Source organism: Plodia interpunctella, chromosome 28 (genome assembly GCF_027563975.2).
Source record: "Plodia interpunctella isolate USDA-ARS_2022_Savannah chromosome 28, ilPloInte3.2, whole genome shotgun sequence".
Lineage (NCBI taxonomy): Eukaryota > Metazoa > Arthropoda > Insecta > Lepidoptera > Pyralidae > Plodia > Plodia interpunctella.
This window is the reverse complement of record NC_071321.1, coordinates 4,173,789-4,200,907: the sequence shown is the minus strand read 5'-3', so window position 1 is coordinate 4,200,907 and position 27,119 is coordinate 4,173,789. Positions and strand designations below refer to the sequence as shown.

At 35.4% G+C, this 27,119-nt stretch overlaps 1 protein-coding gene across 2 annotated transcripts in view; it reads left to right on the top strand.

The window, feature by feature from the left end:
- The window catches only part of emp (epithelial membrane protein), an 85,589-nt gene extending 61,057 nt beyond the window's left edge, over positions 1 to 24,532 (top strand). For both annotated transcript variants that reach the window (XM_053766196.1, XM_053766197.2), the window contains 7 exons: positions 9,655 to 9,861; positions 11,376 to 11,602; positions 14,640 to 14,797; positions 15,944 to 16,065; positions 17,578 to 17,703; positions 19,192 to 19,334; positions 20,862 to 24,532. In XM_053766196.1, coding sequence (XP_053622171.1) covers positions 9,655 to 9,861; positions 11,376 to 11,602; positions 14,640 to 14,797; positions 15,944 to 16,065; positions 17,578 to 17,703; positions 19,192 to 19,334; positions 20,862 to 20,973 — 1,095 coding nt within the window. In that variant the 3' untranslated portion in view covers positions 20,974 to 24,532. The remainder of the gene's footprint in view (positions 1 to 9,654; positions 9,862 to 11,375; positions 11,603 to 14,639; positions 14,798 to 15,943; positions 16,066 to 17,577; positions 17,704 to 19,191; positions 19,335 to 20,861) is intronic.
- Positions 24,533 to 27,119: the final 2,587 nt, after the last annotated feature.

Sequence of the window (27,119 nt, the reverse complement as noted above, 5' to 3'; positions counted from 1 at the left end):
GGCATACAAAAATTCATTAAATTACATTAATATCTATTGTTACATTTAAATTCATTGTCATTCATGTCAATCTACAATTTAAAAATTCCTGAACACTGTAAAAGCATTTTTTCCTTTAATAATGTATAAAGTCTAGTCTTAAACGATTTTAGTTCTAGTTTTTTTTTATATCTTCGGGTAGCTTGTTAAAAAACTTTATGCAGCTACAGTGGCAATTATTTTGCGAGTATTTGGTCCTTATGAAAGGGAACACAAATTTATTGGCAAGCCTAGGTCTAAGCGCGCGATTAGAGACTCTTAATTTAAATAAATATATGTGAGTCTTTACAAAAACACAACATTCATATATGTGAGTACATGGCACAGTTAAGATGTTTAATTTTGGGAACAATGTTCTGCATGATGGCCGTGGTGGGACTCCGCATATTGCACGTACACACTGTTTCTGCGCTAAAAACACCCTGTTTATATCGACGGAATTTCCCCATATTGGAATTCCATATTTAATATTGGAGTTTACATAATCATGATATGCCGTTAGTGCCGCTTTTTGGTTTACCTGCATTGTCAATCTCCACAATGCATAAGCAAATGTATGTACATGTATGTACAGACGTATATATAGAGTCAGTACATTTGCACCCAATCAAATAGCCAATTAAAAAAATCTCCATTTCCAACATTCATTATTGTATTCACGAAATAGTATTCTTCATAGTGGTATTTCTTCACGGCTGAGGGTCTCGTGGTCATTACAGTATGCCATTGAGAAGTGGCAAACCCCTCCATTAACTTTAGACACCTTCAAAAACGTCTCAAGGAGTATTGTCTTTCATGTTGATTAATTATTTATTTCATCATAAAGTATTATTGTATTGTTCATTTGTTCAAATCTTCATATTTCTGTTTGTATAAGTGTTTGTCTATGTATGTTTAGTTATATTGTATTTATTTGTTTATGTATCTATTTATGTACGTAAATATATGTATATTTATCATAATGTGCATTGTATTTGCCGGTTGCTGCGCCCCCCCAAGCCTAAGTCCGCCCGGTAAGTCCGCCTTTGCTCCATATGTACCTAATCTCTGTTCTTAGTGTACCTAATGTGTTTATGGGCAATAAAGTTCATTTATTATAATTATTATTAATAATGCCAAGAAAGTTGTTGTGTGTGTTTAATTCCACGTAATGACCACGACCCTCAGCCATGAGGAATACGACTATGAAGAAGTGTATAAATGCAGAAGAAACATAAAATGAGTAGGATGTTTAAATATTACGACCTCGGTGGCGCAGTGGTAAGGTTCTTGCCACTGAACCGAGAGGTCCCGGGTTCGATCCCCGGTCGGGTCATGATGGAAAATGATCTTTTTCTGATTGGCCTGGGTCTTGGATGTTTATCTATATATGTATTTGTTATAAAATATAGTATCGTTGAGTTGGTATCCCATAACACAAGTCTCGAACTTACTTTGGGGCTAAATCAACCTGTATAATTCGTCCATATATATTTATTTATTTATTCATTTATTAATTAAAATATACTACTTAGATACCATATCCTACCAGCCCTAATAGAAAGCCGCGACTCGGAACAGATCATTGCAGCATAACGGCCATTATAACTGTTCTAAAATGCACTGTGGGTTTTCAAGCGTCGATTATTTGTCAGTGCAAATGTCTTGTAATCTGAGGCAGTAGTCTAGTACGATATCGACCGTCGAAAGTTTTCCAAGTGAGACGCAGCCGACCAATCATATTGCGCTGTGGTTGTCGCCGCGTCAAAATACTGCAATGTGATTGGTTCGCTGATTCTCTTATCATAAACTCGCGACGTTCGATATTTAATAGTAAAAACGCCCAAAGACAATAGTTTTAACATCTAAACTTTAAAATCATTAGTGTCGTAATGTCAATTTTATGAATGATTGATTTTGGAAATGATTCCTTCCTCAAGAAAATTGACTGATCGTAATGACAGCGCGGCCGCAGCGTTCGAAACGCTCTGAGAACCACCTATTTTCTATTGAAATCTAGTGCCAGAGAGAAATTTTCAATGGAAAAATGGCAGTATTTCCCTACTTCCTACAATTGTTAAATAAATAACTAATTAAATAAATGTAAATTCGTGAAAGCGTAAAAACAAATCGCGCAATTAAAATAGTTGATAGGTAGGTGGTAGTGGGTGCTGGTCCATTGACCTGCGAGACAAATAACGGTTTGACATTCGGAATCGAACCCAAAGCGCCGCGTCACTGCGCCTACGCACTCGGCTAGCGGTGTATTATATCATACATACATTGACGTCGCACGAGAAAAAGTTGTGGTTAACTTTGTTGCGCCTAGTTTTAAGTAAATTTTTGACGTCAACAAGTAGTGTACACCATCCTAAATAAATTAATTAATTAATTAGTAATTATTATACTGAGGGTCGTGGGCATTACATGGAATGAAACACAACTCTATTGGCATTATTCATGGAGTGGTTTGCCATTGCTTTCTCTATTTCACACGCAAGTTAATAATCAACCAGTGTACAGGATTCCTCACGATGTTTTCCTTCGCCGGAAGCAAGTGGTGGTCGATGGAAACTACTATACATGAGTCAGATTGGTGCACAAACTGATGACTCTCAAAGACATGATAGTGTATATTATTATATGGACAAGATCACGTTTTTTCTGTGTTTTAATTAGCTTATTCGAACATTTAAAATTAAAATGAAACAAGTCGATAAAGTTTCCGTTATTAACCATTTTAGATTAATGTTAATTTTTCGGCGACTCTGTAAATAACTTGTCTATTTATACACCTATATATTTATGCATATAATAAAACGGTAAGTGGGCTGTGTCTGTATGTACATAGGAGTTATTAGAGATAAACAATTATGGGGGTTTGGGCTGTGTCTGTATGTACATAGGAGTTATTAAAGGTAAACAATTATGGGGGGTTTTTATATGGGACTGACTGGTTGGTCTGAAGATATCACTTTTGCAATAAATCCGCATAAGCGCTAATTTTTGTTTGAACACCTATAGTTAATTCTAGCTTGCTAACTGCGCCCTGCTGCTAATCCAGGTTACATTCTACCCGTGTACCAAATTTCATAACAATCTGTCCCGTAGATTTTGCCGTGAAATAATAACAAACACACATACATTCTTGCAAACTTTTGCGTTTATAATATTAGTAAGATATTTTTTTTTAAATGGTGCAATGAAGAGGTCTTCTATTTATCTATCTTTAATATACCACAAATACCTATCTATGTGTAAACTGCTATGTATAAGTATTTTATAGTAATCGAAGGAATATTGTGATAACATAAATATAGGTAGCTATTTTCGGACAACTTATATATTTTATTGGCGGCAAAACGAACGCAAATCAAAACATTCAGAAATTAGACCTTCACAGGCACTTTCTCACGTCAAATTCTATATTGTACCTATAAGTAGCGCTCGCATTTCGGAACGACCACTGCTCAGAAGAAGTTCCGAAAGGAACTCATTTGAACAGTGTTGGTCGGCTGTCATGCAACGCTAAAACAGAGTGACAGATGGAAATAGATATTATTTGCAATAAAAGTGACTATTGGTTGCGTTTCATTATGTCCAACATTAATAAGTATGATTGTGGTGAACGACCTCACACCGTCAAAAAGTCGAAAACATTTTGTTAACCAAGGCTATGCTGATAACCTGACGACCTTGCCCTACCCAAGGTAGGAAGGGCCTTATGCTTTGTACGAGCCAGTCTTCCTGTACAGCACTAAAGTCAGGGCTAGTAAATTTTATAAGGAAACTGTAAGATATCAGTATATTTATTAATAAAATTACCGACCTGGGAGCTTACAATGATTATTTTAAAAGCGTGTATTTAACTTGCAAAGTATGTATGTTTGTTTGTTTGTTCGGGTGGAATCTTGCTACTCAATTTTGAAGCAGATATCTTCAACCGATTGAGCTGAAATTTTGTATACATGTGTGACGCCATTCTAAATTCAATATGGCGGACCATCCAAGATGGCGGAATAGTTATTTTTAATGCTAAATAGTTATATAAAAGCCGTTTTTTTTTACTTTTTTCTTTTAATTTATTTATTATTTCATTTATTGGGAATATCAAACAGCAACACAAAATAAAACTATTCCAAACTGTTGCCCACAGCGTTCTTCACAAAGTGATAATTATAATGTGGCTGCTAATTTAATCATAGACAATAAAAAATAACAAAAATATTGAGTCTTCATCAAAAAGCATTCTACAAACTAGGTAATTATAACAAAGGAAGAAACGAAACACAAAAAAATATCTACTTACGAAGTCCCAAATACCATTTTTTTAAATTTTGATGAACTGCATGTAAAAATATCTATATTATTAAACTTATCATTATAGGTCTGCATCATATTGACGAATAGGGGATACGATGTCCAACTATTCGTTCGACATTACGACTTAAACTGAACTGCATCGCAAATTCGTGCCATCGACTTAATTTTTAGTATGAATGCGATTCATCTTATCATTATAAAATAAAATAAATATATTAGGACAAATCACACAGATTGAGCTAGCCCCAAAGTAAGTTCGAGACTTGTGTTATGGGATACTAACTCAACGATACTATATTTTATAACAAATACACATATAGATAAACATTCAAGATCCGGGCCAATCAGAAAAAGATCATTTTCCATCATGACCGACCGGGGATCGAACCCTGGACCTCTCGGTTCAGAGGCAAGCACGTTACCACTGCGTCACCGACGTCGTATTAATGAATAGGGATACGATGCCCAATTATTGGTTCGACATTATCATTACTTACTCTTAACGCGATTTACACTTTACGACCTAAACTGAACTGCATCGCAAATTCGTGCGATCGACTTATTTTTTTGTATGAATGCGATTCATTTTAAGTTCCTAAATTGAACTGAGTTGCATTGGAATCGTTCCGTAAAAGTTGATTGTATTTTAATGTGACAAATATAAGACGGCACGCAAGCAAAGTACAGAATCTCTTTATATATCCTACAGAAACTTTTTATTGTAATAAATATATAAGTTTGATAATACAGCTCCTCTTCTGTAGGTATGCCATCAGGTCGGACTACTAAACTGAAGGATCCTGGTTCGATTCCCGGTCAGGTCAAGATGGAAAAATATCGTTTTCGTATTGACCCGGGTCTTGGATGTTTATTTATAAAAGTATATGTTATAAAATATAGTATCGTTGAGTTAGTGTCCCATAACACAAAAGTCTCGAACTCACTTTGGTACTAAGTCAATCTGTGTACTTTTCCGTAAAATGAATATGCGTTAAACTTGATAAATTATTAACATGATGCATATACGTGTTTCTGAGGAAATTCCGTTGCGTGATTTAAGACGACATCGGCACACTAGCGCCACCTTCAGATTTTAGCAAATTTCTTTATTAAATATTAAAAAAATATAATATTTATACATATAGTGTAACCATAAAATAAGTATGCTTGGAAACAGACAGACGCGGCCGGCACACATTTTATACATGTAATGATTATAAAAAAAATATTCAAGTAACCACATAAAGTAACTTTGTGGATATGTTTCATTATATTTTATATGTGGTTTTTACAAGGTTATGTGTTTGTATTGACCGATGAGTCACACGTGATGCCACCAATGACTGATGACGATTTAGCATAAGTCGTGAGAAAAAACATAGACTGAGCGATCATTATGTATCAACACGAGCGAAGCCGGGACGGGCCGCTAATATTTTATGAGACACATTTTGTTATATTTGGAGAAAAGGCTGCGGTGAGGTTTGTTGCGCCGCTTCTTCTTCACCTGCGCTTTGGAAGTCGACACTAGACTTAAAGTAATTGACGGCAAAATGCCGTTTTTGTTTTTATTCCGGCAAACATTTGTGTAATATAAACATTTATAATAACTAAGTATATATATTTATAATAACTATATATATGTATAAACTTTGAGTGCCTAAAATGGGTAACTGGGTAATGGGTGCCTAAAATGGTAATGGTTAACTGATGTATATTGGGAGTATTACTGCACATTTATCCCGCCAGAGTACAGCACTGTATGTTAGGTACACAAAAGCTTTGCCGCCTTTTGCTATGTCGATTAAAACGTTTATTTTACAGTACTTTATTAATCCTTTCATTATGTAAGCATTCGTTTGTGAAAATATACAACATTGTAGCATATTCGGGTGGATAGGTATATTGGAATAAATCGTTTTCCATAAGATAATAAAACTTCGAAAACTATAGGATACGCCGCACGCTGTAAAATTTTGAGTCAGTAAATAGTTGAAAAGAAGCTCGGAACACTTCACACGTGAAGACTTATTAAAATATGGACTTCATACAGGTAAGGTAAGTTAAAATCAAGTTTATTTACAATTACAGTTGACCAAATAAAGCAGAACATAACCTAAAATAGGATAAAAATATAAATATATATATAAATATATATATATATATATATATATAAATTATTTTCAGGATAATCCACTAAATCCTTCCTTTTTCTTTTAAACACACGCCACGATTGCGCAGAAGGTATTTTTGGTCGTAAATCTGCAAAATTATTGAAAATTGGGGCATTTTGCCTCCATTGGCAATGTTTGTGTACCTTAGTTGTACCAGTAGCGCTATCTGCGCTGAGCTTTGCGTAATATGCCCTATTGTCCTAAATTGAGCGTATTATGATCGTATTGATCGTCCGATGTCGTCGCTCCGTCTTTGTTTTGTTGTAGTTAAGTATTTAGCATAAGGACAAGAAAATAAACATTATATACCTATATGATGCGACCTTTGATAAGCTGTGTTATGAGTTTTTTAAAAGCATAGTTCAAATCCTAATACTATGATACCATGTGGCTTGGTGGTTCATGCAAAAATAAGTCGTATTTGACCATGCGTGTAATCATCTAATGTGGTCATATTGTGAATAACTGTATAAGACCTACATTTGTTAATTGACGTCTTTGGAGTAAAGGCTGCTGTAGACTTAGTTTAAGTATTTTTTTTTACGTCAATAAGTGATTGAGAAAAAAATTTTGAATTTGTTAGGGACCAACACTGTTCGAACGAGTTTTTCTGGGCATTTCTTCTCACCAGCGGTCGTTCAAAAATGCAAGTAACTTGTTAGAAATTACTTTTCATTATAAAATTTGTCGTGAAACAGTGCCTGCGAAAGTCTAATTTCTGAATAAATGATTTGATTTGATTGTAGTATGACTAGAATAGGTCGACTGTTGTTTCGTCAACATATATACATGATAAATTATAGTGAAGATCATGGTTATTGACCTCATCGACCTTCGGATATCGCTTCCTTATGACTTCTGTAAACGGTGAATCCGCGGCTAATCACCTTATTAGATGTTGTCCGCGGCTGCACCCGGAAAAATAGCATGTCACTCAATTCTCTCGAGTATCTCCACGCTGAAAATCACCTCAATCCAATTTTTTATTGTTATTGTATATGTTGTCCGGGGCTTCGCTCCCGTGGGAATTTTGAGATGTATATAATCTATATAGCAAACTTGGATAGTGTACAAGAATTTTTGAAATCTGTTGGGTAGTTTCTGAGATGATGAAACGTACAAACGTTTACCTCTTTATAATAATAGTATAGATAAGGTGTGCAAAACAGCTTACAGCATTACACTACACAAAACAATGCATTATAATTAATAATGCTCAGTTTTTCTGGCAGAATCGTCGCCCGCGTGATGTTCCGAGTGAAAGTGACACATGATTTTTCATACAAATTCACCCCGCGTTATAGATATTATTCAAAAACAGTAGCCTATGTTTGAACGGGGCTCTTTAACTATATGCATGCCAAATTTCATTAAAATCGGTCCAGCGGTTTAGTTTTGAAATTGGCACAGACAAAGAGACAGGCAGATTTACGCATTTATAATATTAAGTGGTATTTACGCAGACAATTAATTGAATAATATTTACCTCCGACGATGGAGTGTGTCACACGTGTCACACACCATACAAACATGTCCAATTTGTCACATCACCAGTTCAAAAGTCAACCTGTTAATAATACACATTTTTTCCAGTTCAGAGGTAAACAAGGAACTTGTATATGTAAATCTTGTGTTAGAATGAATTAATTAAAACACAACGTAAAAAAATCTGACTCGGTGCGAGTGGAACTCGCGCGTATGCGCGAGACTATATAGTCTCTTAAATGAAGAGAATAAAATGGAATGCTGTCCAGGATAGACAGAGGGTATGGGTTCAATTCTCGCTCATTTTCAGTTTTAATCTCATTATTATTATTTTCGAAATGAGGGCGCTTACTCCTGCCGGCTGGCAATACTGGGTGTTTATCAACCAATCTTTACTACATGACTAAGCTGCATTGTGTTATGGAAAACTGTAATACTTTCTAATCAAATTATTTATCTGTAATTTTTCAAGATAATTTCTTATTTTTCGCTAAGAACTATTAGGAAAATTTGATGGTGGCGCTAGTGTGCTCCTAGCGAAGGACTTAAAGCTATAATTTATCTCATTCTATCAATGTTAAATACTGTAAAGTTCAATAGGAAATTAGGAATGAAACATATTTTAGCTTAAAGTAAAAAAATCGATAAAAATCCGTTTACATAGAAAACTTTTGAAAGGTGTCACTAGATGGCGCTGAAGGAAATTAAAACGCGCTATGGTTTCGCTCAAGGATTTCATCTAGACTATTTGACGTTCCGAACATACCAATGCTGTTGTCAAATAGCTGTCAAGGCTTTTTATCCCGTGTTTTTGTATCCTGCCATCACACTTTAGTGTGATTGTGGGGAATCTTTTATTCTATAAAATGTGCAAGATTATTTTTTAATTTAATTATATTTTTATCCCATCCTCGCGTGTTGTCCGTTGCATTCAGTCATATCTGCATCACTGGGTTCAGCGTCAAAAAATAACCTTCAATTTTGGAAGATTCGGCTGTGATTTTACGACCGGCCCTCTGCCTGATGTCAACTCAAGAATGCTATTGTTGCCTATCAGTTGCCCAGGCTACATGTGTCCCTTAGTCGCTTCGCACGGGTCCTCCCGTGGAGGCGTATAGAATGGTCCTATTCTAGTGAGCTGGGTCGCAGCCCATCCATCCGTAAGGAAGGCCACTGCCCCAGAGTGGGACGTTTAAATAGCTGTTTATGATGATGATGTCATAATAAAATACCAAAAAGTACATAGTTTTAAAGAGTAACTTTAAGTTATCTTTATTTGTTACTAACAGTACGTCCAGGCTTCGCTCGGGTAAAAAAAATTTAAGATTTACAGTCGGAAGCAAAAAACAAAAACACTACATCGACATATTTTTGGAACTAACTGAATCCAAAAATATTTTTTTTTTTTTAGAATTTTTGTTTGACTGTACCTATGTTTGTTCGCGCATCACGCGAATTTGATGCGGCTTTCACAGTTAGTTAGGTAGGTATAGAGGATGGTCTAACTTAAAATCTAGTATTGCGCGATGTCGCGATAAGGAAGTCCGCGATATTGACAATAATAAAATAAAATAAAATTATGAGCGAACGCACAAAACGCTGATGAAGCCGCGGACCGCGAAACTTAAGTTGATAAATTAATATCTTGTTACAGAGCGCCACTTCGCAGTCGAAACACGCGGCGCGATTTCTCCGACTGGCCATGGCATCCATCATGGATATCTTGAAGATAAAGCCATTCGTGGAGGTCTCTGTGGGCCAACTGCTCTGGGGATATGAGGACCCACTACTGAAGTTGGCCAAGGACGTGGTCCCGAAGGAACAGAAGCTGCCTTATGAGGAGTTTGGCCTGTTTTACGGGGTGAGTTCAATTTGTTATTGAGAAATTTGCATTATCACCACCTCGGTGGCACAGTGGTAAAGTTCTTGCCTCTGAATCGTTCAATATCTGTCGGGTCATGACGGAACATGATCTTTTTCTGATTGGCCCGGGTCTTGGATGTTTATCTATATTATGTATATATTATAGAATATAGTATCGTTGAGTTAGTATCCCATAACACAAGTCTCGAACTTACTTTGGTGCTAGCTTATCTATTATTACAGATTTTCATCCAATTTATTTTATTTTTTATTAAAAGAACTAGAAATTACATGATTTCGGATTTTTCCCGCTATCTACATAGTTAATGCTGACTTCATGCCAAATTTCATGATTCTAGATCAACGGGAAGTAGGTACTCTGTAGGTTTTTGAGTTACCTGTAAAATTATAAAATTTTCAACATAAATCTCAATAGCAACTATTATTATAAATGCGAAAGTAAGTTACCTCTTCACGCATTATCTACTGGACCGATTGTTATGAAATTTGGTATACGGGTAGAAAATAACCTGGAATAACACATGGGGTACTTTTATCCCGAAATTCCCACGGGAGCGAAGCCCCGGGGCGCAGCTAGTAATCGTGTATTTTGATCGCGATTTTCACAGCTTCAAGGGACCATCGACCTGCATGGATAGTATTGCCTTGACAGACGCACAACATAGTTATCCTATAAGGGTTCCATTTTTACCTTTTGAGCCTACGGAACCCTTAAAAAATAAAAAATCCTACTTCTACTAAAATACGTTAGACACTAACCTTACCCTCTGATTAGCCTCGGAATAGATATTCTTTGTATTATCTCGTTCTTCCAATGTCAAATACTGAAAAGTGAGAGAGGGACAACACAAAGAAAAACTACTCCAACCATAATCACAGAACTATTTTTTTATTAATATAAGCGGTTACATAAGACCTACATTTGTTAATTGACGTCTTTGGAGAAAAGGCCGCGGTGAAGTTTGTTGCGCCGCTTCTTCTTCACCTGCGCTTTGGAAGCCGGCGGTAGACTTAGTTTAAGTAATTTTTTTGACGTCAATAAGTGATGTATTAAATTTTCTTTCAAGAAAAGAGTTCATGCTCATCTTTTGGACTCCTTTTCCTCCTGATTTTCTCTTTTCTGTTTAGCTTTTATCTGTATTTCTTGGACATAATTTTTATTATTTTAGTTTGTATGTATTCATATATTAATATATATGTAGTCTTATGTATATATGCTTTGCTATTTATATTTATATTTTATATATGTAGTTATTATTGTATTTTAGTATGTGGTAGTTCTTGTTTGTGTTTAAGATATTTTTGCGCCGCACAACTTTTCTCTGTTTCTCCTAATGGTTAGCCGGGAGAGAATGCTTATAGCATTAAGTTCGCCATTTGTTTATAAGTATGTTTTTACTTGGAACAATAAAGTCTTATACATAAATAAATGTATATCATCCTAAATTGAATAAAGAATTTTGAATTTGAACACAATAACGTCCATTACAGAAAAACGGCACAGCGCCAGACGTGGTCACGATGTTCACTGGCGCCAACGACATCACAAAATACGGCATCGTCGAGAAGTACAACATGAAGGACAACTTGGGGCACTGGGGGTCTGAGGAGTGCAACAGCATTGCCGGCTCCGACGGGTCCATCTTCCCCCCGCACATCACCAGAAACGACACGCTTAAGATCTATGATAAGGATTTGTGCAGAGTTTTACCGCTTAGGTGAGCATTAATTCATTCGTAGTCGTGTTCCTCGTGGCTGAGGGTCGTGGTCATTACGTGGAATGGAGCACACACAACAACTTTCTTGGCATTATTAATGGAGTGGTTCGCCATTGCCTTCTCCATTTCACACGCAAGTTAATTGTCAACAAGTGTGCAGGTTTCCTCGCGATGTTTCCCTTCACCGGCAGCAAGTGGTGGTATAAGACCTACATTTGTTAATTGACGTCCTTGGAGAAGAGGCTGCGGTGAAGTTTGTTGCTTTGGAAGTCGGCAGTAGACATAGTTTATGTAATTTTTTGACGTTAATAAGTGATGTATATCATCCTAAATTGAATTTTGAATTTGAATTTGGTCGATGAAAACTACTATACATGAGTCAGATTGGTATACAAACTCATGTGGCACGAGTAGGATTCGAACCTTGGATCTTCGGATCCACAGGCGGCGTCTTAACCGACACCACCGCTTCAGGTGAGCATTATTTGTTCTAGATGTCTGAGTATCGCTCCCGTGGGAATTTCGAGATAATATATAGCCTATAGCAATCTTGGATAATGTATCTTTCTAACGGTGATAGAATTTTTGAAATCGGTTCGGTAGTTTCAGACATTACCCGCCTCAAACATACAAACTCAAAAAACGCTTACCTCTTTATATTGATAGTATAGTTTAATGAGATTACATTTAATGAGAGATCGAGTTGACCAGTTCCCACCGGCAGCACCCGTTCACGAGTTGACGCATGGGTCAGCCATCGCGAAGCTCAACCACAAATAAGCTCTCGGCCTATGACGCCACCACCGGTTTAACCATTTGAGTGTGCATGACATACTTACTTATGTTTTATGGGGAATAAAATACTTTTATATATTTAAATTATGTACTAAGTCGAAAAAATAGTACCTTGTATTCTGTCGTATTATCGCATCGGAAACGCAACGCTCAAGTTTAATGCCCTGTTGCGTAGAAATACGTGAACATTGTTATCATGTTCAACAAAAGGATATCGAACAATACTATAGCAGATTAGCGGAATACGCGAGTCACGCACTCACACCGTCGTGTAATGCCTGCTACACACTGTCGCCGAACTCGGACAGGTGCCGCCGACGCGAACGTTGTTTGCGTGATAGTTTCTTATTTACCCCAATGAAAAACCAGCAATCTCTGTACAATTCGGTGAAATGTTTCGCGTTAATTAGGCGTCATGATGATGAATGGTCATAACGAAATAGAATGCTAAAAACAAGATGAAAATCATAACCTATTTACATTATTCAAAAGAATATGATACGCCAAAATGTTGTCCGCAGCTCTAGTAAAATAATATGAGGCATTGTTGCCGTGCAACAGCACGAACGTTATAGCGCTTCATAGACAAATTATCACTACAGTATTAAAACAAATTCGCCCGTCTGCGTCTGTCGTGCAAGCCCCGCGTCTGTCTGCTTCTAAGCTTTCTTCTTTTAAACCACGTAACGGATTTTGATGCAGTTGTCACTGTTGCATAGATAATTTATAAATGAAGTTTTATACATACAAAACAGCTTAAAGAACACGCGACTGCGAACCAAGGCTGACCAATTCGCTCGCTTATTGATAATTATAATTTGTATTTCCTTACACTAATCACGTTCGATTAAAAAGGATGTTTCAATAATTAGGGTTTCCAGATCCAGGCTTATCGTTTCCTGGACATTTCTGAGGCCACGAATGGAATCAGAATTATAGTCTCTGAATAAGATTAAATTGCAGACAAACGGGACATTTTATTTTAATTTTTTTATCACTTAAACTGATCCTACATGAATGTAATTAGTTTATTTATATTAACCCTTATTTAGATCAAAATAAAGATATTTAGTAAAAGAAATGGGAGACCTTTGCCCAACAGTGCGATACATAATACAGGCTATAAATAAAATATTAGCCCTAAGTATAATATATAACCTTGACTTTGGTAGTAATAATCTTGGTTGTAACTTAACGTGAAAAAAAAAACTATTTAGCACTTCTGAATTCGCGACAGCAAAGTGGACATGGGACAACACGCAAAAATCTGAAACAATCCTGTGTGCGTAGTGCGGACTTTGCTCGAATCGAGTCGATTCGATTCGACGCAGCAATCAATCACAGCGCGCCATTGTGACGCAACGACAACCACACCGCAACGTGATTAGTTCGCTGAGTCTCACTTCGAATCTATTTGATCCGGTTTCGGTGTGACACGTGGACAAACGTCACTTTTAAATGCTCGATTGTTCTCGCCACGTAAACATTTCCATTGTATCAGAGAATATATTGACAAGACCATCTGTGTTTTGATTAAGACTAACCGCAGATAATGAAGATTCTCAACAAAGACGTACTTACATGTGGAAAACTGTATAAGTATCTTAGAGTCGCAAGGTCAATTGAATGTACACCCTGGTTAGATTTTAAACCGGTCGTCGTAGGACGTTAAGAAAGAAAGCGCTTGAATGATTTCAAAAGCATTTTCTTTCCTTCACCTACCTATTTACAGAATTTCATAAATGATCCAAAAAGAACCATATTATGGCCGTACGGGCACACTAGCGCCACAATCGCATTTTTAACAGTTTATTTTATTTCTTGACGAATATTATAAGATATCATGATAAATTCGGTATTTTAAGATGTTTTTTTTTAGAAAGAATTATAGTTATTATTAAGAAAATACAATGTGGCCACCACAGGTGGCCACCGATTCTATTTACCTAGTACATCTATTTTCCTGTCGTGATTGTGAAGCCAAATTCATTTTTTATCTCATCTTTTATATCTCACTCTGTCTGTTACTAGCTCTATGTCATGGTCGCGTGTTGCGCAGTTTTCATTCACCAACGTTCTCGAACTAACTCAATTAATCATGATCATTTGCAACCCGCTGTTACCCACTTCTGGGTCTGTACGTTCCGTTTTCCGTACCTCTACTCAATTACATACGTAGATTTTCCCTAATATTTTATATCTACGATGTATTTCAAAATAATTGATTAATTGTCATCCCCAGGTATCTGCACGACGTGGAATCTGCGGCGGGAGTCCAGGGCTTCAGGTTCACGCCCCCTGAAGACGTGTTTGCCAACGACGAGCACAACAGATGTTTCTGTCCCGCCGGCCCGCCCTGCGCACCGAACGGATTGTTCAACGTGTCCCTGTGTCAATACGGTGAGTTGACGAATCACTCACTCCATCAGCAAATCAATCAGAATTGATTTGCTGATGAAGTGAGTGATTCATTGATAAGCTCAATAGGTGTTCGGGTCGCCGAACTTACTGTTCAATGTGTCCCTGTGTCAATATGGTCAGTTTTGATTTATTTTTGATGGAGTGAGTGATTTATTGGTGAGCTCAATGGGTGTTTGGGTGGCCATGCGCGCCGACCTTACTGTTCAACGTGTTCCTGTGTCAATATGGTGAGTTTTGATTTATTTTTTGATGGAGTGAGTGATTTATTGATGAGCTCAATAGGTGTTTGGGTCGCCATGCGCACCGAACGGACTGCTGGACAACGCTGCTGGGCAACGGACGGATGTGGTGTGGTACAGTGATTTCTGATTGATTTGTTGTGGGAATTAGTGATTTATTTATGAGCATAACACATGCTTTTACCACACACCGGATCGCCTTCAGCAAATTCAATTGTTTAATGTATCTCTGTGTCAATACGGCAAGATGATTGGTTGATTGATATTTTGGATTGCCAACGAAGAAAATAAATTTTTGTTTTTGTCCCACATGCCTAATGGATTGCTCAATATGTCAGTATGGTAAGTTTAGTAATAAATATATACATATATTTTACAGCGTTAAAAATTAATTATTAAGTTTTTACATACTTATTTAATTGTAACGGTGTAAAATATACTTAATTTACTTAACGTAGTTACTTAACAAAACACGATATTTCAATGTTACTTTAAATGGTAAATTTCAAAAATCGCCATATTTTATTATGGGTTTGTGATATATTTTACTTTTAATTAGGTAAATAAATATTTTAAATTGTTACCAAATTCAGCAATATGGAACGTCGAAATCTCAGACAGGACTCGGTCAGTCGAACCACAATTTTATATTAATTGTGATAATGTACCCATAAAATCTTTGGTAATTATAACTTGTCAGGAGTTGTTTGTGGTTTTGCGAGAATGACGAATGTGAGTCGAGTTATTTGTATACAATAATGTTTTTTTTTATGTTCCTATTGCTATAAGCATTTTTATTTTCTTGCTTTTATAAATTACTATAATTGGATACACATGTACCGTTGTATTTAAATAACAATAAATACAATTTATATTTCATCCGCAGACTCGCCCATAATGTTGTCGTTCCCCCACTTCTACTTGGCGGACCCGAAGCTGCGCGAGGCTGTGGAGGGCATCTCCCCGCCCGTTGCCGACGAGCACAGACTCTACATTGACGTTCAACCGGTAACATTCCCTTTATACTTTATCTCTCTCATCATCTGAATTCATTTAATTTTTGGCAATAAATGTCCGTTTAATCATTCATTCGTTCGTTCGTTCGTTCATTCATTCGTTCATCTGCGCAAGTTCCCGGCTACGCTCAGGGTTATGACGCCGCGAAACCTACCATCCACAATTATATATAAAATCCCGTAGCACGACATTGCGTCGACAATTCACGTCTTTGTTTACAAGATGCGTACACGATATGGGAAAAATAAATAAATAAATATATAAATATATTAGGACAAATCACACAGATCGAGCTAGCCCCAAAGTAAGTTCGAGACTTGTGTTATGGGATACTAACTCAACGATACTATATTTTATAACAAATACATATATAGATAAACATCCGAGACCCGGGCCAATCAGAAAAAGATCATTTTCCATCATGACCCGACCGAGGATCGAACCCGGGACCTCTCGGTTCAGAGGCAAGCACTTTACCACTGCGCCACCGAGGTCGTGACAATGAGACAGCAAATTGATGTTAGTTACGTGCTATATCATGCTAGGCCGTCTGGGGTCAGCGTAAAAAATGTTGATAAAACACCGTGATTTTACACCCGGCCGCCAGCAGCCTATCAGCTTCCTATACTGCATGTCCATTAGTCGCCCCGCAAGTGCAGGATAGCCGGGAACGCGGCAAACAAATTTAAAGCTTTGTTAGGCATATTTGAAATTGTCAAATATACCCGCGTTACAGAAGTGAAATATACTTAGGTTGAATGTTCTAATATTGAGTGTTATGTAATGAATAAGCGTTATGATAAACAATTGTTCATTATAATAGAGATAAATTGAAAAATAAAACGTATACTTACATTTCAACAGCGTTTATTCTCCTCTGTTTTCAAACCATAGAAGACTGATCACTCACAAGAAATGGCGGCAAATATATCACAGGTCATAACAACCATTTTAAAATATAATTACACAATGCGATCAGTCCATTAATCACATACAATTAATATATTATTAATTTATAACGAGGACCTCCGTGGCTTAATGGTCATCATGTCGGACTGCTACAGTGGAGGTCCCAGGTTCGAATCCCGGTCAGGTCAACATGAAAAATGGTATTTTTCAGATTGACCTGGGTCTTGGATGTTTATCTATATATGTATATGTTATAGAATATAGTATCGTTGAGTTAGTATCCCCCATAACACAAGTTTCGAATTTACTTTGGGGCTTACTCAATCTGTGTCATTTGTCCCTATTTATTTATTTATTTATGTATTAATACTATATTGTTTCTTGTCTTATTGAAATGTATGAACATGTCTTATGTTAGATCCTTGAGAGGATGAGAGAAATCAATAGGTTACAGATGATAAATGATATTAGATTTTGATTGATTTCATACTGATAAATTTCGAGATTGGTTGATTTCAGATTTCTTTCACGGTTGATTATTGATTGCATATTGAATGATGTCACGCTTGTTTTGATTTCGCGATTGATTAACAGGAGATGGGCACGGCGATGCGCGCGCGCGCCCGCGTGCAGATCAACCTGGCGGTGTCGCAGGTGCTGGACATCAAACAGGTCGCCAACTTCCCCGACATCGTGTTCCCCATTCTGTGGTTTGAGGAGGTGAGTCACTTCACCTAGACATGGCGCTGTGTTTATTAATCAATCTTTACAATTCTTTGGTATGGAATTGGCAAAAAATTTTGCTTGTTAAAAAATCGTTTTCTGTTTATACTGTGTAAATATACTAATCTTCAAAAAAAAAAGCTATGTTTTGCTACAGTTCGATGATTTGGATTAAAATGCCTGATGGCATTTAAGGGTATTTATTTCGTACACTTCTTCCTCTATTGAATTTATGTATCACGGTTTTATTTATTAGAAACTGCGGTGAAGTTACTTGTATTGCGCCGCTTTTTCGTCTAAACTGGGCTTATATTTAAATAAATTTTTGACCGCCAATAAGTTATATATATGTTAGATCCTTCAAAATTAAACTAAAATTATTACATTATTATTTTTATTAATACTATTTTTAACAACTTAAAAATCTTAAAATTGGAGCATCTTAAAATTCAAATTAAATTGGATTAAATTGGAGGATTCTTAAAATTCTTAAAAGTCTTAAAATTGGAGCATTGTGAAAAAAATTTCAACCCAACATTTTATATTGTTACAATTACTCGTACTTTGCACTTGTGCTTCTAATGTTTTATTATTTTAACTGTATTCTATTTTGTGTCTCATTTTATGGCATTCGCGGCAGACCAGCGTCGTGGCTCACACCACGACATCACGCTGAGCGAAGACCATTTTAGTACAATATTTTTATACTATTACATGCCTGGTGTATGTCAAGTTTTCTTTTTGTGCTAAGTAAACGTCTTTTCATTCTTTCTTTCTTATATCATCCGAAGTCGAATAAAGAATTTTGAGTAACGTCAATTCTAAATAGATAAATAGATAAACGTTGTACCAAAAAGTTACAAATCTACAACATCTAAGAAAATACGCAAACACACAAAAAACTAACGGAACGGACAAATACGCAAATTATGCAAAAATATTTCGCAAAGCTCAGCGCAGATGGCGCTACTGGTACACTACACAAATATTGCCAATGGAGGCAAAAAGCGCCAATTTTCAATATTGTTGCAGATTTACGACCAAAAATACCTTCTACGCAATTGTGCTGCGAATTTAAAGGAAAAAGGAAGGATTTAGTGGATTATCCTGAAAATAATAATACTATTTTAGGTTATGTTCTGCATTATTAGGTCAACTGTGGTCATAAACTGATATAAACTTGATTTTGACTGAAGATCTTACCTGTATGAAGTCCATAGTTTAATAAGTCTTCACGTGTGAAGTGTTCCGAGCTTCTTTTCGACCGTTTACTGGCTCGAAAATTTTACAGCGTGAGGCGTATCCCATAGTTTTCAAAGTTTTTTTTTATCTTATGGAAAACGATTTTTCCCAATATATCGGCATCCGAATATGTTACTTACATTGTTGTATATTTTCACGAATGCTTACATAATGTAAGGATTAATTGACATAGCAAAAGGCGGCAAAGCTTTTGTGTATCTAACATTGAGTGGTGTACTGTAGGGCATCGACGAGCTGCCACAGCAGGTGTCGTCGCTGCTGCGGCTGGCGACGCGCGCGCCGCCGCTGGCGCGCGCCGCGCTGGGCTGGGGGCTGAGTGCGCTCGGCGCGCTGCTGCTGCTGCTCGCCGTCACCTGCCTCATCAGGTACATACTGTCTCATCAGGTACACACTGCCTCATCAGGTACATACTCTCTCATCAGGTACACACTGCCTCATCAGGTACATACTCTCTCATCAGGTACACACTCTCTCATCAGGTACACACTACCTCACCAGGTACACACTGTCTCATCAGATACACACTGTCTCATCAGGTACACACTCTCTCATCAGGCACACACTGTCTCATCAGGTACACACTGTCTCATCAGGTACACACTGTCTCATCAGGTACACACTGCCTCATCAGGTACACACTGTCTCATCAGGTACACACTGCCTCATCAGGTACATACTGCCTCATCAGGTACACACTGTCTCATCAGGTACACACTGCCTCATCAGGTACACACTCTCTCATCAGGTACACACTACCTCACCAGGTACACACTGCCTCATCAGGTACACACTCTCTCATCAGGTACACACTACCTCACCAGGTACACACTGTCTCATCAGATACACACTGTCTCATCAGGTACACACTCTCTCATCAGGCACACACTGTCTCATCAGGTACACACTGTCTCATCAGGTACACACTCTCTCATCAGGTACACACTACCTCACCAGGTACACACTGTCTCATCAGATACACACTGTCTCATCAGGTACACACTCTCTCATCAGGCACACACTGTCTCATCAGGTACACACTGTCTCATCAGGTACACACTGTCTCATCAGGTACACACTGCCTCATCAGGTACACACTGTCTCATCAGGTACACACTGCCTCATCAGGTACACACTGCCTCATCAGGTACACACTGTCTCATCAGGTACACACTGCCTCATCAGGTACACACTGCCTCATCAGGTACACACTGTCTCATCAGGTACACACTGCCTCATCAGGTACACACTGCCTCATCAGGTACACACTGTCTCATCAGGTACACACTGCCTCATCAGGTACACACTGTCTCATCAAGTACACACTGCCTCATCAGGTACACACTGCCTCACCAGGTACACACTGCCTCATCAGGTACACACTGCCTCATCAGGTACACACTGCCTCATCAGGTACACACTGTCTCATCAGGTACACACTGTCTCATCAGGTACACACTGTCTCATCAGGTACACACTGTCTCATCAGGTACACACTGCCTCATCAGGTCCACACTGCCTCACCAGGTACACACTGCCTCATCAGGTACACACTGCCTCATCAGGTACACACTGCCTCATCAGGTACACACTGTCTCATCAGGTACACACGGCCTCACCAGGTACACACTGCCTCATCGATGAGGTTTTTGTCATCGAATGGAAGCACGTACCATAAATAAACTATGATGTTTTCCTTCACCGGAAGCAAGTGGTGATCGATGAACACTACTATTATATGAGTCAGATTGGTATACAAACTCATATGGCACGAGTAGGATACGAACCTGAGACCTTTCGATCCACGGGCGGGCGTCTCAATCCCCACTATTACACCACCACCGATTCATTTTCAACAAACTAGGTACCTATAGTAAAAATTTTGTTCCTCCCAGATCGTCCCATCGCCAAAGCACGTTGAGGTTGGAAGGTCACGCTGTCGCCAAGCCGCCCCCAGCCAAGCTACCCTCCAAAGAAAATGGCTACGAATTGAACAGCAGAAGGTAACCGGGTCATTTGTACCGTGTACCACGTGTGGTACACGTACCGAAATGTCAATTTGTACCGTGTACCATTTATGAGACTTGTTATTTACCTGTTTGTAAATGTGTGTCTTGTGTAAAAATTTAAACTGATGATTTCACGTAGAAAAAATGTTGGCGGCCGGCGGTTTTGAGAACTTAGTCCTTTTTGTTTGAAGTTTAATAACATTTTTGATAATTCGTCAAAAAATATGTTTCTACACAGATAATATGATCAAATTGTTTTATAGTTTATTTTTTAGAACGAGTGAAAATTATTCGTCTATTGGTCCCTTGTTTTTACTAAAATAAATTATAATTTGTTATCACAGGAGTAAATTTCGCCAATCGAAAAACTCTTTATAATTTGTGTCATATTTGGTACACGGGCTTGGAGTGAATATGTTTAACTTTTGCGAAATATGAATGTAATAAATATAAACAAATTAACATACCATGTGGTATCACGTGGTACATGATTTAATATGTCATCATTTAGACCATAGATACATTACACCATACATAATTATAGGTACGGTGTAATTTTATATTCATAATTTCATTTGTATTAGACTAATGGTATTCAATGTTTTGGACGTAGGATGATGGACCGTTTTACAAATCGAATCTCAATTTAGATACCACTGGTTTGATAAATATGAATTGAATAAAATATTTTATCACACTTCACTCTATTCTTTGAAGTAGTAATTTAAGTTTTGCTCATAGGAATCAATCCGTCCAAATTATGTAACCAAGTAGATGTTTTTTTTTTTTAGCAACTATTGAAGCTTACATTTTTTTTTGTCATGATTAATCTGGTCAAGTTATTAATTTTAGTCACCTTGAAATAAAAAATGTACCAACACATTTCAAACTTATTTCTGAAACAATAAATTTTCTTTAATTACCTTTTTTCTTTCTATTTTATTGTAAAATCAAGTTGAATATTATAATTTTGTACTTAAATAAAGTTGATCGATGTGTAATTTGGCAATAACTTGATTTTTATTATTGTAATTTGCTATTAATCTTACCAACAAAATGTGATACGAATCTTCCACGAAATTTTATATTTTTGAACAAATTATCTTATTTTACCAATATTATTGACATTAAAGTGTTTTTTTTTATATAAAAAAAAAAGAAAATTAATCGTAATTATAAAAATATGTGATATTTTGTTGATCAAAACTACTATTTAATACTTTTTTTTTACTTTAGGCTTTTTTATACTTTTTTAATGAAACACTCATCATAAAGACTCCAATTTCTGCATAATGGATTCACATTTTTTTCAAGGGGAGATATTAATTGGGCATATTATGAATTCATAAAATGCATAGGTACAATGTTTAGGTAATTTCTCTGTTGATGAAAATCAGTAATATATTTTTTTCAACATTGACCATATCTACAATAATTTTCATAAATAGTTTTGATCAATGAAATATAGATTTATTATTATTTTTTAAATATGACTGTCCACTGTAAATATTATTGTTATTCTTATTCTACGGGCTTCGGGTTGCCATTTAACGGTAGGGCAATACTAAATACTATTTAACACCGGCCAAAGTATACAATTAGTTCAAGTAAATGTATTCATCCATATATCCACTATCTCACAAAAGCTTTTGAATAGTAAAGGAGATTTAAATCCGTGTTAAAGTTATTAAAAAAAAAAAAGAGACAAATGTTTTCCCTTTTTCAATACAAGTTCAAAAAATAAGAACTTATACTTTGTTAAATAAAAACCATATCAGTATATCATATTAATACATTTTTTTTTCGTAATTTCTAACGCTTTGGTCGGTCATATGGAATCTCTTGTTCATCTAACCTTAAATACTAGTCTAAATGGGCTCCTTAACACAGGTGTATTAAAGCAGCTTATTCTTTGAAATCGTCGTATTAACAAAGACACATATCATAATTTAAATTTCGTAATTATTTATTATATTACACAATATATTTTTGAAAAAAAAATAGCGTTTTCATACGACATATAATTTGCTATAATAAATTCTAAGATATAATATATATTTTAAAGCTATCCCTTTATTCTTTATAGTTCAGATTGAATCTAAAAATCAAATAGCTCCCGATTTGTACGACGGTTTCAAATTATATATATATTTTATATTTTACGGTATATAAAAATTAATTAATAATTAATAGACGATTAATAGTTACTATTTGAAGGGTACGTTAAGATGTTCGTGATTACAAAAATATTATATCCATTTGTTTTATTAAATTTCGCGTTAATTGCCTATTCTGTCCATCACGGTTACATTATAATTATCACAAATTCTCTTTTTATTGTTTTAAGTCATATTTTACATGTGAATTCTTTTTTTATTATTATTATTATCATTTAGGTACTTTTATTTTTTTAGTGTAAAAGAATTTTTGTAATCATGCGCGCTCATCGTAGGTGCATTATGGTGACAACACCGTCAAGGGAGCCAAATATAATGTATCCAAAAACAACTGGCAAGGGGCATGTTGGGATTAAATATATTATTTTAAGGTGCTCATTTTTGTGTCTATAGACTCTAGTATTCCCATTAAAAAAATCTATATACGTAATTCTATTGAAATAAATTGAAAAACAAAGGATATTAATTAGATATTACATTTTGATAGCAAACGTCTATTACAATATTGACTCTTCCTCTGGACTGAGATCCTGTTGATATTCAGTTGTTCTATTTGTTCGAGGATTGAAGGGAATTAAAAAAAAAGTAATTATCACTTTTTTATTGCAATAGTTTATAATATTGAAGGTATTTGTCCTGAAATGAAACATAAATTTAGTATAAGAGCGTAAGGTGCTAATAGATACACCAATATATTTTGTCTTATATTGAGAAACTTCACCGAATATATTTCTTTATCAGAGAACAATATTTTCTATGTGTGCTGCCCTTGTCCAGATTGTTATTTAAGTAGTTAATATACAAATGTCACAATGCTTATATTTTTATAATTATACATCAATCTTATACATTATATACCTATTAAATAGGTAAATACCCAAACGAATTTTACAGAATAGATTCTCATAATGTAACGTAATTATTTTAATGTGCAACGAAAAAACGGTGTTCATATTGGGCAATTTTTTTATCAATTTTAGTTTAATCATATATTGGCCAAGTATGTATAAATGTTTTGTAGACAAAAATGTAATCGTTTTCGGTTCAGTGATCACGCAAAGAAATGTATAAAAATAGCTATATGTTTTAATATCACGTTGAATATTTTAGTGGATATGATTATTTAATGTAATCCGGTTAAATTAAGTAGGGTTGTGTTTTCTACAATTTCGTAATAGCATATTTATCGGCAAATTGTTTGTTCTGTGTGTGATCACTGAAACAATTTTCTTGCGTTGTGTTAAGTTATTATTAGATATACGGTATTAGTAAACGAACTCTTGAGATTGTATAAATGACATTTTGCTCAAACAAGCGACCGACGTCACCGGGTAAAGTTAAATTATCTGTAAATATTGAGTAAAGGTGTAAGTTATGTAATTGGGTTGTTTTATTTTCATACTAGCTGTTTACCCGCGGCTTCGTCCGCTTAAATGCCCTCGGGAACAGTTTTATCTTCGTATTAAATTGGGATTGGGACAGTTGGAATAACATATCCATAGCGCATTTGAAATACACACAGCGCCATCTAGTGTAGTTATTGCAAGTTATAAAACGTGTAACCTTTTAGATAGATATAATGTAGTAATTGGTACTTTTTTGTCTGTAATTTTGATGACAAAAAAAAGTGCTTTAGAGCTGAGGACATAACTAAAAAAATTAATTTTTTTTTTCGGGAACTTTTTTATATTATTTGATAGGTCAGATATTTAATTTTCAAATAAAAGAGAAAAATAATTAATACAATTTATTATCTAAACTTAATACATATTAGACAATTTTTATCATTGTGAACTCAAATTATGGTGGTTTAAAATTTGATAATTTAGAAATTAGCTAACAGTTAATAGTAGTTAAAGTATGTAATAATAGTTATAAATATTTACCAAACTATAGCTATAATATTTAAGTATGTTTATAATATTTATTATATATTAAAATTACATAAAATGTTGAGATGAATCCACATCTTTTTGAAAACCTAATTTTGCCAAATAAATAATATCAGTTTTGTGCATTCCATATTTTCTTACGAAGCAACAATCTTCAAAGTACTTCGTTCTTGGATTTGTTGAAAACAAATCATATTATTTAAAACCTATAAATTCTAAAGAAAAACATTTAATAAACATGAAAGTAATTTCATAAAGTCAATTTTAATGTATATCGCTGTAAAATCATAAAACAGACATGGTAAGAATTTACACAATTATATTTACCAAATTCATTTAAAAAAAAAAAACAATAAAAAAAAAAGCACGCTTACAGTGTGAAGTGGAATTAAATGTCAAAATTACTTTTTTACTTTTAACTCTGCATTTAACGAAGGCATTGAAAAATAAAGACGACGGCTTAGCGAACCCAAATAAGATATAGTAACTCCGTACAATTTCCCGAGCTATCACACACAAAGGGCATTGTAAGACCGAGCACACAGAAAGGGACAAAAGATAATCGCTCTGTCCCGTTCGTGTACTTCATAAGCATTTCTCTTGTTAGAGCGAAATGAAAGATATGACCAATTCTATTGTTTTCTTTGTCTACAGCATTTGATCCAAGTGGAATAAAAAACATTGTCTATATAACAGGGTGTAAACTACCCCCGACATAGCCGTCAGGTATGCATCTCCAAATAAATTCAAAATCAAAATCAAAATCAAATCATTTATTCAGAAATTAGGCCTTCACAGGCACTTTTTCACGTCATAATCTAAATTAAATGATGTTTACCAAAGCTACAAACTACTAGCATTTCGGAACGACCACTGCTGAGAAGAAATGCCGAAAGAAACTCATTCAAACAGTGTTGGTCCCTATTATGCCAGAAGGGCTTACCATTTTTTATATATAAATTTATGTATAATTTTTTATCAGTAATATAACATTAAGTACATAATAAAGTACATGGTCAAAAGGTATACTGAAAATTCAATTCAGAGTAAAAACTTCACTGGGGAAAAAAATCAATATACAAATAAAATAATAAATATTTAAAATCATTGCGTGTCAATGACCGCACGCGCGCGTATCAGCTGTGAGCCGTGAGCGTGTATCGCTGTAGTAAAGCACTGTTCGTTCAATGCACGTTTTAAATTTTAGCGTTATGTTTTCATAGGGAATTCTTTAAAATTTCAATGAGGTTTCTTTGGATGAAATGACGTTTACATGATAAATTATACGAATCTGCAAAAAAAAAATTAAAATTTTCATTTCAACTTTGAACCTCATTATCTCGGAAACTATTTCCCAGGCGCGGTTTCTTGCGGGAAAATGTTCATATCAATGGGGAGATTACGTGGGATTCGGCAATGTCGGAGGTAATGTTACACCGTGTATAGGCTTTCACTGTTGTTTGTTTGTATTTAACTAGATTTTTTAAAATAGGATTCCATATATAAAACTACTAAACATTAAAAGACTTAGCTCATGAGTATTCATATTGTGTATAATATTTGTTCAGTTTTATATAAGAAATACTTTCTATACATGTTTTTAAAGTAACCTTAACCTTGTATATGAATTAAATTTCGAATTATTGAACAAAATATCTAGGTTTCAAACTCCTCACCTATTTGCTTGGTTAATCTATATATCGTCAATGTCTGGAATGTTTGTTCGCGCATCACGCAAAAACTACCGAATGGAATTTGATGCGATTTTGACAGCTGTATAGCGGAAAGTCTAACTTAAAATCGGATATAGGTTTCATCGCGATACGTTGCTTAGAACCAGAGATATCGACAATAATATGTTATGAAAGAAAAGCATATCAATTTATCAACACATTTCTACTAAACATTATAATTATTATATTATACATAAAAACTAAATATTAACATACTTAATTAATATAATAACAATACATAAATTTACTTCGAAAGAAAACAAATCAATAACTCGAAAACTTTCTCTGTCGCACATGTTTGAGAATTATCGCCGTCTCACTTCATTCTAACGACGCGACCAC